General features: G+C 43.6%; 1 protein-coding gene across 5 annotated transcripts in view; it reads right to left on the reverse strand.

The window, feature by feature from the left end:
• The window catches only part of SRGAP2 (SLIT-ROBO Rho GTPase activating protein 2), a 224,639-nt gene that overhangs the window by 48,066 nt on the left and 163,529 nt on the right, over positions 1-13,044 (reverse strand). For 3 of the 5 annotated variants that reach the window (XM_015597850.2, XM_006922834.3, XM_015597853.2), the window contains exons 8-10: positions 6,602-6,826; positions 2,813-2,914; positions 1,584-1,781 (exon numbers count right to left, since the gene is read on the reverse strand). In XM_015597850.2, the coding sequence (XP_015453336.1) occupies positions 1,584-1,781; positions 2,813-2,914; positions 6,602-6,826 (525 nt within the window). The remainder of the gene's footprint in view (positions 1-1,583; positions 1,782-2,812; positions 2,915-6,601; positions 6,827-13,044) is intronic. The other 2 variants (XM_015597851.2, XM_006922833.3) reach the window with 1 other exon arrangement.

Genomic DNA, 13,044 nt, shown 5'->3' on the forward strand with positions numbered 1-13,044 from the left:
CTTACTGAAAGGTCAACTTTGGATGCAAATGTTATAGATTCACTGAAAGCCAATAAAGAATTCTGACAGTCTTAAATACAGATTTTTAAGTCCAAAATTTCTTACTTAATCAAAAAAATAAATAAATAAAAAAGGAAATCTTCTGCCGTGTAATGCAACTAGGTCACTTAAGTACTGTTATATCTAAGCAGTCCAGACAGACCAAACAATCCTATTATTAAAAGCCTCTAGAGTGTTCAACAGCCTCCTGAGATAATGAAGCTTGGGGCAGCATCACGTCCCTCATTATAATCGAGAAGCTTCTTAATGTCTAACCCAGGTTTTTGCATGTTTTTATGCTTTTGCACATGTGGCTCTTTCCTCAAGGAATGTCATTCTCTTCCTGATTCACCGCCTGGTTCACTCTTCCTTCAAGATTAAGCACAGCAATCGCTTTCCACGTGATGTTTCCTTAACTCCATGTATGCGTTTAAAAATTTTTATATATTCATTATTACCTCTAGGTAGTGGGATTATGGGTAATTTTTATTTTCTTCTTTCTGCTTCTAAATTTTAAATAAGCATGTTTTATTTGTATAACAAGAAAAAAGTTATTTTAAAAGATAATACTGTTAAATTATTCTCTTTCATCAGTCTTCTTCAGGATAAAAAATCCTGAAAAATTCTGAGCTTAACTAAGTAAAAAAAAGATTTATTTTTTTAAAATGATAGCAAATCACTAATGTTCTTAATGGAGGAAGGGCAGTGTTCAAAGGAGAATTAAATAAATTGTTCTAGTTAGAGGAAAAATGCAATATATTGCATGCAGACTGTGTTTCTTGACCGAAAAACAAGTTAATTTCTCTCATTCAGAATCAGTATGCATATTCACTGGCTATATTTCATCTCACATCTGCAAACTTAATTTCTCCTTTCTTGGTCATCAGATTAGGAAATAAATTTTAGTCCAGGCACTAAATCCTACTTGGCAAGCTCAAAATAACTTAATTATTAAAAAGCAGCACCAAAGACCAGCCAACAGTAACCTTCCAAAGGACTGTTAACACAACTTAAAAAAAAAAAACATTGGGTCCATCTGTCTAAAAAGAGACTGGGAGATACGTGAATAACAAAATACAATGTTTTGGAATTCTCTACAAACCAACGATGCTTCATATCACCTGTCCCTTTGAATTTTAGCAATAATGATAAAAAATTATTTCCCATCTACAAGAGACTACAGACTTTAAAAATAAGACATGTGTCTGCCAGAATATTTGGATATAGTTCCCAAGAGCCAAGAGAAGTCCCCCTTTTATGACCTCCTATGGCTGAAATGGAAACTTTCAAACAAAAGCCTACTAGGTGGCTAAAAATTTCTCAAAAAAGAAAATCTTCTTGGTAGGGTACTTGGGAGCATCCTTTCTCTTAGGAGTCCCTGTTAGACACATGTGACTTGTAGGTGTTTGTGCCTTTAAGTGTAGGGATGGTCTCCGAATATGCTCAGATCCAAATCTAGGATATTTAAAGACTGCCCTTCGGATACTTGACAAGGACTCTGGGCTCCAAGTGTCCCCTGTTTAAAGGCCGCTGCGCTCCCTCACCGTGAAGTAGAACTGCTCCGTCTCTTGCTGGTTGGCTCTCCTCTTGGCGATGCTGGGCTTGCTCATGAAGGTTTCCGAGACCGTGGACTTGACAGACTCCATCGAGTTGCTGTACTGGAAGCAGTCAGACACATCAAAATCTTCAACGGTCACAATGTCCTGGATGGTCTGCAGGGTGGCCTCCATTGTTTTCTTTACCTGCCACAACAAGGGCCAACACAATGCATGAGGGGCAGCCTGCGAAACAGCAGGTGACGGAGAAGCTTGGAGAAGAGGGAGAGGAGTGAGTTAAGGAAGGAAGGAGGGTGCTGTCAGAGGGCGCAGCTCTGCCTCCCATGGGATGGTGCTAAGTGGGTGATAAATAACACATGGACTCTGCTATAGAGTGCTCCTCTCTCCAGGGAGGACCTACCCACCGTCCCTTCATGCCATATACCTGACTCAGCTTTTATATTTAATGTTTACTTTCTAAATTTAATATCAGCTCTTGGCTATAGTAGACGTGCCAAGGAGAAACAGAATAATATAAATCCAAACCAACCTCATCATATAAAGAGCTGGTTAAAATGTGTGATGGGCATCGTCCCGCTATGCCCCAGGTGCTGTTTCATGACCTTCAACAAATCAATGAACTTGTTTCCCCATTTTCAAACTAAGTGACTCATCCCCAGTCCTTCCTGATCTTCCTGGGGAAAGTAAAACTTACTGAGATGCCAGGCAAGAAGCTACATGACCTCAAAAGAAAGGGGCTCTGATAATCAATCATATTGTCCTTTTGAACTGGCTGCTGAAAACAAACACACAATGGGCCCAGGAGAAAGTCACCCTTTCCTAAGAGGATAGGGATGTTTGAAGTGTTAAAGTCAAAAGCCTCTGTTTGTTTGAAAATGCCGGAAAAAGCCAGGCAGGAGGAGGTGGTTTCAGAGATACAATATTGTTCACTCAGCTGCCAAGTGCCATTTTGATTAAATGTGTAGCATGGGGGAAAAAGCATTTTGCAAAAGCTCAAAATAGAGCTCAACCTTTGGCAATGCAAGAGCAACTTCCTGGAGTTCAAGGGCAGGATGTAGCAGAGGGGGAAAATCCAAGCCTACATTTGGCTAGGAAATGTTTGCAGCAGCCCGGACATTCTCAGCATGCTCCTTCCACCGCTCCCATATGGGTGGCAGCAAGAGGTTTGACAGGGAAACTCAGAGGGTGGCTCTGAGTCTCCTAAGCAGGAAACTCACCTCTTCGTTCTCAATCTTCAGGGTGGATAAGCGAGACTGCAATTGTTGGCATCTCTGCACCAGCTCACTCTGGACAGGCTGCTGGGCACAGAGCTGGGAAGCCTGCCAGAAGCAAGAAATACCAGGTCAAGAAGAGGATACCATTCTTTTGGCGGTTCCAGAGTCCCATTACTGCTAAAAAAACTATACGTATACAAGCTGCGAGGCTCACGGTTTCTATGTTAAAACAAAATCCAAAGCCAAAGTGTGTGGTCCTCTTCCAGGACCAAGGAGCACGAGAAGGGAACGAGGAGTGAGACCAAAGTTTGGAAAGACCAGGTCTCTCTTTGAACCCATCTCCAGGCTGGTGCATGGCAGAGGCAGGTCTACGCAGGGTCCATGGCCCCAAGGAGCCCGGAGTTAGGCCAGAGAAGAGTGCCTTAGGCAGCCCCAGTTTCAGAGACACAATGCTTTGGCACAGGGAGGATTTCCTGCTAGAGGTCCAAGTTATTACCTCTCCAGCCCCTCCTTCACCCCCCTTCGTATACCAGAGTGAAAGCAAGAGAGAAGTGGGTCAGGAGGCTAACTTGCTGCTGTTGGCAGCCAGCATATGTTTATAAATCTGGGCCCTGCATGAGAGCTTTGACTCAATTAGACAAAGTGTGAAGCCAGGAACAAGTCCACAGGCTATGCTAGAGGGCCCCAGAGGGCATGGAATCTGGTAGAACTTGGCATTTTCAAAGAGCCATCATTTTATCCCAGGTCTTCACCAGATCTGTGTGGGAGAGAAGCCTACCCTTCCCCAAAGGATCACCATCAGTGAGCTTTCCCTTGTGTGAAGGGATGGATGCTTGAGCCACTATCTCCTGATAGTGGTATGGCTATGGCATGGGCGTGAGGTCACTCAAAGTCCTCAGGGTGGCAGGTGAGGAGCAGAAGGCTGCAGTCTGGGAGGAAAGACCCACATGGAGGCAGTTCCTTTCACCTTGCCCCCATGTGTCCCTTAGCCTCTCATCTTGAGAGAGACATCTGGATAGAACTGGACTTTTTTTCCCCTCAGCAATAAGTGGGCACATCTGCATGCCCACAGACCATTCTCTTGCTTGAAAAGAGAAAACCTCCCTTCAAATGGAGGGGGCTGGGACTTGACCTTTTCTTCCATTGGCTTTTAAGCTCCCAACTGACTTGACCTCCTCCCCTGGCTGAGAGGCTGGTGTGAGCCAGCTCTCAGATCTAAAGAGAGCTGACTTCACTCTGGCTCTGGGATAAGCAGACACAATGGAGAAAGCTCAGTGGCCAGGATGGGTTAGCGCCAAGAGTACAACACTTTGGCTGCCTGATGTCACTGGTCAGGCATCCAGAGCCCCATCAGCCCCTGGGGGCACCAAGAGTAGAGCCAAGCGCCTCCTCCTAGTATTTCTAAGAGTGCTGGGCATCAATTCATGTGCCGAGTGCCCCAGAACACCAATCAGTGTGGGGCCTTGGCCAATTTCAGGGCTTACAGTCAAAATGCCACCTGAACTTCGGCCCTGGCTCAAAGACTTCCAGGCAGTTCCCTCTTTTTGCCTCTACAGTCTATAGATAACCCACACTGGTGAGGATAGACTGGCTGCAGGGACCAAGAAAGACTCACCATCACCTCTTTTCTTTTCCACTCATATAAAGGCTAGTCTGGAATGTAGAACCTTTGCAAGATCTAGGACCAGCCCTGGACCCCGCCTGGCTCAGCCACTGATCAGCCATATTATATAAAGGGAGAGCCTAGGCAGAAGAGTAAACTATTGATTTTTAAAGTAACCCAGACCTAGCAGGGAGGAATGATGGAGAGAAAACCACCTCCATGCCTGTTCCTTTAAGAAGCAGTAGGGCTGCTGATGCATGCTTTGGCAGTGGTCCTCTACCAGGGTGCAAGGTAATGCATTCCAGCTGTGTTCTGGAGTACAGAAATGAAGCTCTGACAGGGTTAGAAGGGGGCCTGAGCACCCCGCATTTGGATTCCCCCTTTATGGAGACAAGCTGTTTGGCTCGGAAGGCAACTCGGTTAACACCAGAATATTTATCACTCTGCTCTGCTGGTCCCCAAGTTCCACTGATTCTTGGGAAGAAATCTTAGTGGCAGCAGGAGACGGGGCTTGCAAGGCAAATTTGACTAGAAGCCAGGGCAGGTGAGGAATGGGGCTTCCTGGGGTTTGGTGACACTCCTTCTGACTGCACATGCTGCCATCTCGCTTACCCATCTGTTCGGACGCTGACATTTCCTAAGCCACAGCAATGGAAACAAACTGTAAATGGTTTGGTTTTCCCCAAAACGGAGAGGAAAGAAATCATCTCCACATTTTTGTGTTTAGTGGAGAAATGTCCCACTCTCCATAGTGGCCTATGATGACAGCAACCCCTCTGGTTACACTGCAACAGCTGTCCTTCGGGAGCAGGACTTTTAAAGAGGGTCTGGATGCTAATTCTAATGGGAGCACCAGTCGGTTGTTGAGAAGACTTTGTTGTTTTTCAGTCACCCAAGATCCATCCTTCCTTCTTCTGGTAATTGTTCTGATTGCCTTCTGGAGGAACTTCCTATTCCACAACTTAGGTCATGTGCTTTGGATGGGGCTCTCCCCACCTCAGGGATGGAGCATGTGATCAAGGCATAGCCAGTTAGCCAATACCCAGCCACACTGGCTGACTCAGGGATAAGCAAGTCACTCAATCAGAACCAAGGAGACACAGTGAGACTTTTGTGGGAACTTTTAGGAGGGATGTGGACACCCTTCCCACATTTAAATCTAGAAGGAGATAAGCCTGGAAATAGTGCATCTTGCCCCCATGGGATAAGAGCCTATTTGAGAATAGGACCAACACATAAGACATGGAACAGAGAAAAATTGAGTCTTGATAAAATTCCCACTCCTAAATCCAACCGCACCTGAAGGTTCCATCTTGAGATTTTCTGGTATGTATACGTAAGCCTACACATCCCCCTTCTGATTTAAGCAGTAGCTTAAATGGTGGCTCCTATCTGCAGGGTGGTTCACTCTGATTTGTATGCACAACCACTAGAAATGGAACCAAAAGACTCACAGGAATGGAAACTAAGGAGCTGCTCTTTCCCCTCACTTTAGCTTATTTAGGCCCTTTTTCTTTTAGTCATTGAAGGTGAAAACTTCAAAACAGGGCCCCCAAGTTCATGCTCCCTGCCTGGGCCACCAGCTCGGGCCTTCAGGATGACAGCTTAGCTCCTATCCTTTCCGTAGGTATCTATTCTTTTCTGTTCAATACCCAAGCAAAACTACACCCTTTGCTGCAATCTTCTAAGCCCAGGAGATTAAGATCCTTCAGAACTCTGCCCAATGACAAAAGATCACGGCATACCCTGCTCAGCCCTCCCATCCCATCAAGTGCCTTGTGTCCAGCCCCATCTCAGCTCTCACCTCTTCCAGCCTCACCCCTTAGAATCCCCACCTCCTTTTTACAACAACAAACTATTAGTAGTTTTTAGAACACACTTGTTTTTCACCTCCTTTGACCCTTCTGATCCCTTTGGGTGCCCTTCCTAATGCATTTTTCTAACTCTCTCTCAACTCACCAGACTCGGTAAGCTCCCTGAGGGCTTTAATCCCCAATGTCTATGGCCAAGCCTAGTGGACAGTCAGCATTCAGTAGCTGTTTGCTAGATGAGTGGAATGTGCCTCATCCACCTGATAGGAAGCCTTAGGCCTCATCCTCTCCTGAGTAACATGGCCTTGGTGTAGTGAATCTAGACACAAATGAGCTCAAGCCCCTTAGAGAGTGGAGGGGAGGGGAAGAGAGCCTCACCATGTCTCCCATGTGGGGCTGGAACTCAAACTTCATAGGTGGGCAGAAGACATTGTTGTACATCTCCATGAGGCGCTGCTTATCACTGGTGGCATCCAGGTTTTCTACGGCATTCTCGATGGCATCCAGACCCTCGTGCTTAGACTGCTCCAGATTCAACTCAGCGGAGAGGAAGGTGCGTAGTGCCCGGTTCAGACTAGCATGGTAGCCTAAGTCACAACACTGCTGTGGGAAGGAGAGAGCACGTGAGCAAACTCTGGACAGCGCCAAGGCTTAAATTTGACCATGTCAAAGAAACTGAGCAGCAGGAAGAAGGCTGACATTGTGATTTCCAAGATCTGGGTGAGGTTTCTCAGTCTTCGACTCCCAGTTAAACATACCTTAGAGGACTGTGAGCTGCTTAGAAGGAAGAAGACTCATTAGGACAAGATAAAATTATTTAATCATGAGCTATTCGAGGAATACAGGAAGAGTTGAGACTTAAAAGGAATCCTTTGACATGTTTGGTTTTCTCTGAGGATACCATTATAACAAAATTCAATGATAAAAATATAGCCTGCCACTCCTCGAAGGTCACTATGGTTAAGTCACTGTATGCCAACCAAGTCAGGCCATTTCCACATTCAGGGTTCGGAAATCAGAAGTGTTGCAAGAGCAGTTACTTATACAAACTTAGAACTCTGGGTAGGAGAAGAAGAGACTGGAGGCCTGACTATCAGTCATTACCCCACCAACTCTCAACATTCTAGAACAGGCTTTAGCTGCAGACTAAGATTTTTGCACTAAAGCTCCCACCCTATAGAAATAGCATTTACCGGACCAAAAATTTCTTAATGAGAAAATTCATGTAAAGGATTCTGATTTTCTAAAGAAAATCAAATAATAATAATACTGAAAGGTACAAAAGAGTCGACAGTATAAAAAAGCACCGGACAGGAAGTCAGCAACCTTGGAAAAGCCACTCCCCATCCCTGAACTTGTTTCCTCGACTATAAAATGAACAGATTAGGCCAGGTCAGTGGTTTTCGAGCTGTAGACCACAGCTGTATGGTTCTGTGCTTTCCTTGAGAGAGGGTAAAAGGGCAGCCCAGCTAGTGGGACTTAGAACCTCCTACTCCTGCTTCAACCGAACCAGCTCTGTTCTTTTTCCTACTTAATATATTGGGATTCTATGTAACGTCTGAAGAAAGAATTCTTCTGCTAGAGGAAAAAGTCTGAAAATACTTGGACGAAATATAATCCTTAAGGCCTCTACAGGAATGGCAATCTGTAATTCTATGACAATCTTCCCTATCCCTCCCAAAGGATCCAGAGATCCTCATTCCTTGGCCATCTATTATCCCCTCTATTGCTTAAGCAGCTTTGAGATCCAGAACCTGAGAAGACACACCAGAGAAGCATCCATGGGCAGAGCAGGACCATCTGTCTGGCTGCCATTTCATTCCATAAGCAGGCATCAGATTAACTCTTCCCCCAGCCATTCCCCTTCATCCTGATCACACTGGGAGCAGCCACTATTAGGGAAGAAAAAGCATGTGACGTGCTTCCTCCTCCCAGCATCTGACAAGAAGCTTAGCAATAGAGTGCTTTCGGGCTGGGCTCTGGGTTCAGTGCCAATAGGCTCTGGCAGGTGCCTGGCTGCAGCGGAAGAACAGCAGTTACAGCTTAACTAGAGGCAGAGGATAGAAAGACATTAAATTCAGTTGGGAGGGAAGAGCAAGTGGAAGCTAGACAAAAGTGGCTGATTGGGAGACTGCACGTGCAAGGGTCCTTCCCCTCTGGGAGATGCCGCTGGTCTAGTCAGGCTGCCCTTGAACCTGTAAGCCTTCCTTACTAGGTCTATTTTGACTCTGATGATGAACTCTGTGCCTGTAAGTCTAATGAACAGAAATAACACTACCCACAGGGCTGAGCAAGTACATGTGTGTGGAGGGGGTGCAGGGGGAGATTTTTAGTGCAGAAGAGAAATTAAGGGGAGGCAGAGTACCCTTTATAAACCTTTAAATATTTTTGGTAACTCCTCTTTTCTCTCCATGCTTACTATCTCTACCCTAATTCATACCCTCATCATTGATCTTACACCAGTGCTGTCGGCTTCACTCTCCTAAAATACAGCTTTTATTATGCTACTCCCCTGTTAAGGAATCTATAATAGCTCTCTCTCTCTCTTTTTTTTTTTCCCTAAATTAAAGTCCACTTTCCTCAGTTTGGAAATTTTTTAAATGCCTCTATATTTACTGTGTGCTTACTATACACCAGACAGTGTGCTAAGTGCTTTATGTGCATTCTAGATTTTTATTCTCGTTATAACCCCAACGTGGTTGGTATTACTTTAATTTTCCAGACTAGAAAGCTGAGGCTCAGTGAAGTAAAATAACTTAAGTAAGGTCAACAGCCAGAATAAACTGTGCTCTGTTCAGTCCGGCCATCGAACATCATCTCCCTCAGATTTCGTCTTCAGACTCTTCTGCTCTAACCCAGTGACGTGTTCTCCGTTAGGGTACAGTACTGGAAAACCATAGGCCTCAAATCAACCGTGTGAATATGAGCAAGCTGCTTAACCTCACTGAGCCTCAAAAAAGGAATAACATCAGCTTCATAAGTTGCTGTGAGGCTAGTGACAGGCAGTACACATATATATATCTGAAGCCATGCAGATGCTTAAACACCAATCATCAGTATCTCCAAATGCACTACCTCTGCTCTTTGGCTCCCAGGATTTTTTTTTTCTTTTTTCTTTCTTTCTTTTTTTTTTTTTTTTTGATGAAAGGGTACCTGAGTTTTAAGGTGAGGGAAAGGGAAAAAGAATGCCTGTGGGATGCAGGGGGTGTGTGTTTGCCCCATGTATTGTGACATACTATAACTGCTGGAAGGGAAACAGAATCTCAGGATTTTCTCTTCCTGAAATGTTTCCCACTCCTCTCACCTGTTGGAATTGGATCCAATCTTCAAGATCCAAATTAAATTCACAGACTCTGGGAAGGCAGCCAGTCCTGCAACCCTGGCATGTATTGACCTTGGCCTCCACTCAGAACCACACTCATCGACAGTCCTCACGTGACACAGAATACACTCTCTCATTCTGTGACTTGCCATTTCGTATCCCCCCCACCAGAAGGCAAACTTCGATGAATCCCTCACCATTAGGCTTCCCTCACAGTAGGCATTTAATAAATATAAGTGGATTGAATGAAGCTGGGAGTGCCGATACCAGGCTCTCAGGAAATAACCTACCTTAGGCTGGATACTGATCTAGGAAATAACCCACCTTAGGCTAAATACTGATCTAATCAAGTAGGTAGATGTAGCCACTGAAGCCTTTTGTGTTGCTCACTCGGTATGGTCTATGGAAGGCGGGGAGCTTTCTTGGGCCAGTCCCCTGCCTCTCTTAAATAACTGTTCTGTTGTTTCTCTGTGCTAGTCAGTTGGGGTCTGACTCACAATGTGCCCTCTGGCTCCTATAGGCCTCTAGATAACCGGGAAAATTCGGAGTAGGTTTTCCAGAGCCTTTGCTATCCACATATCTGCAAAGGAACAGCCGGAAACTGAGGCTTTAGCAAAGAAGCAATTTCTGGCAAGGTTAGGGAAATGCGATTTGAATATTTCATCTTTAGCCCCAGGAGAATCCCAGTGAGTCAAGGCAGCACATCATTTTGCTCATGATGGGGACAAAGTATGCTTCCCATGGCTTCTGATGAGTTCCGTGGCCACGCCGAGCCCCCTTGGCCATTTCTGGGTTATATGTTTGATGAAAACTCTCCCAGGGGAAATCAAATTTTTATAAGAATTTAATGATAGCCCATCCAGATGTGAGATGACTTGAATTAACCCTTTAACAGCTGATCTTTTTACTCCGAGACTCTAGAGAAGGCCTAGAAAAGAAATATGGGTGTTTCATAACACCCACTTCAAGTTCACACAGAAGAGAAAAATAATTGCCCTTTATAAAATTTCCTATTGCAAAAGCCAAGTTCCCTCACGTCTGACTTGGGTACACATGGTGTCACAGATTCTCTACCCATGGACAAAGCATGCACAACACCCCAGCTGTGCATGAGGACAATGCCTTGTTCTCCATTCACCCATCTGCTCTTGGGGTAAGAGAGTCACAGGAGGACAGCGGAAAAACATCACATTCCAACAAGCCTACAGTTCCTAGCCTCCATTAAGTCAGCTCAGAATGTCTTTTTGGCCTGAAGTCAGGTTTTCCTGTTGTGTCAGATGCCTCACGTAGATTCCTACAGTCTGAGTTTAAATCTTATAAAAAGCAGGCAAAGGCTAGTCCTTGTGTCAATCTACTGCTACCGACAAAAATAACTTCTCTTCTCTCATCCTCAATGCCTTCAGCACACACTGAGCTTCAACCTGTTAGGAAGGAACCATCACACAGACGGCACTGATTGAAACAGGATTCATTCCATGTCTTCAAGCAAGTTCTGTCAAGATCAGCATGCCAACGTACCCAGGTTTACCACTTACTCTTGCACTGTTGGTTCACTGCCAAAGCATCTTTTTGGCCATTTTTATTGCATAGAGCAGCAAGAAAAAAGAAGAAACTACTGACATATGCAGTAATATAGATGAACCTCAAAAACATCATGCTGGGCAAAGGAAGTCAGATACAAAAAAGCATATACCATATCTCTGCAAAGTTCTACAACAGGTAAAGTTAATTTATGGTGAAAGAACTAAAAACAGTGATTGTCTTGGCAAGGAGAATTTATGGGGAAGAGAAAAAAGGAACTTTCTGAGGTGATGAAAATACCTTGCTAGAGATGTGGGTCATAAGGGTGTATGAATTTATCACAACTCTTGAAACTGTAACACGTAAGTTCAGTTGTCCTATGTAAATTACATTTCAAAACAGTATTAAAAGACAAAAAAGAAAAAACTTGGCTTAGGAAATCGTCTTCTTCCTCCTCCTTCTGCTGTTTTCTTCTTTCAAAGAATAAACGATGTGCTTTGCTCTGTATTAAGCACTGTATGTATACATTATATATGTGTGTATTAAGGTAAAGAGAACATTTGGTTCCTGCCCTCACAGAGCTTATAGAGGAGACTAAGAGACCTGCCTTTTTTTTCTTAGTGCAGAGACTCTAAAACTTTTTTTGACTTCTAATCACAGTAAGAAATACATCTTACATTGTCACAAACACACGCACGTGCGCACACGTGCACATATACATGCCCATGGGTATGCAAGCATGCATACTTACCTCATACAGGTTTCACCAAGTAAAACTTAACCTTAGCCTTACTAGTGTGATATACCCTGATATTTTCTTTCCTGTATATTCTATTCTAGTTCATTCATTAAAAAAAAAAAAATTCAAATTGGTACAGCCACTATGGAAAGCAGTATGGAGGTTCCTCAAAAAACTAAGAATTGACCTACCATATGATCCAGCAATCTCTCTGCTGGGTATTTACCCCAAAGACTTGAAAATTCACATTCGAAAAGATATTTGCACACTGATGTTCATAGCAGTATTATTCATAGTGGCCAGGACATGGAAGCAACCGAAGTGTCCTACGATAAATGATTGGCTAAAGAAACTGTGGTATATATATACAATGGAATATTACTCAGCCATAAGAAGAGATGAAATACTGCCACTTGCAATATGGATGGACCTTGGAATAATCATACTAAGCAAAATAAGCCAGAAAGAAAAGGTTGCAAATCACATGATATCACATATGTGGGATATAAATCTAAAAGCAACAAATGAACAGGACAAACAGAGACTCATGGACATGAACAATGGACTAGTGGTTACCAATAGGGAGGGGGAAAATTAAAAAATAAAATGTTAAAAAGAAAATTATGTATATATAGTATGAAAAAAAAAAACCTGGCATTAAAAAAAAAAAGTCAAACCCATGAAAGTGATTTCATGACCTACAGTTTGAAAAACACTGTCTGAGGGCACCTGTGCTTCCCTCTAGTGCTGCAATTACTTACAGAGAAATTATCTGTCTATCCATGCATAGCTCTAGGGCAAAAACTATTTTATTCCTTTTGTACCCCTGATGCCGAGCACACAGCCTCATCTCAAATAAGTATTTACTGAACATTTATAAAGAAGAATAATGTTATCAGCCTTTTTTTTTAAAAAAAAAGAGAAATTAATCTGTCTTCACCTCAAGAAAAAAACAAAACAAAACAAACAACAAACAAAATAAAATAAGAGCGACTTTACTGTCCGCATGGCCTGGAAGGCCAGCACCTGGACTTGCTGGCGGTAACCTAGACCCACGCCTTGGCTGGGCGCTCAGGAGGCTGGCAGGTTTCTTTTTTTATGGCACTTCCCCCAGCATCCTGTGAAGACAAGCTCTTAACACACTTTTTTTTTTTTTTTTTTTTTTAAAATAAAGAGAATAAAATGCAAAATAGCTTGCTTCTTAGACTGATTTTAAAACACCTACTCACATCTGATGGC

Source organism: Pteropus alecto, unplaced genomic scaffold (assembly GCF_000325575.1).
Source record: "Pteropus alecto unplaced genomic scaffold, ASM32557v1 scaffold359, whole genome shotgun sequence".
NCBI classification, from domain to species: Eukaryota; Metazoa; Chordata; class Mammalia; order Chiroptera; family Pteropodidae; genus Pteropus; species Pteropus alecto.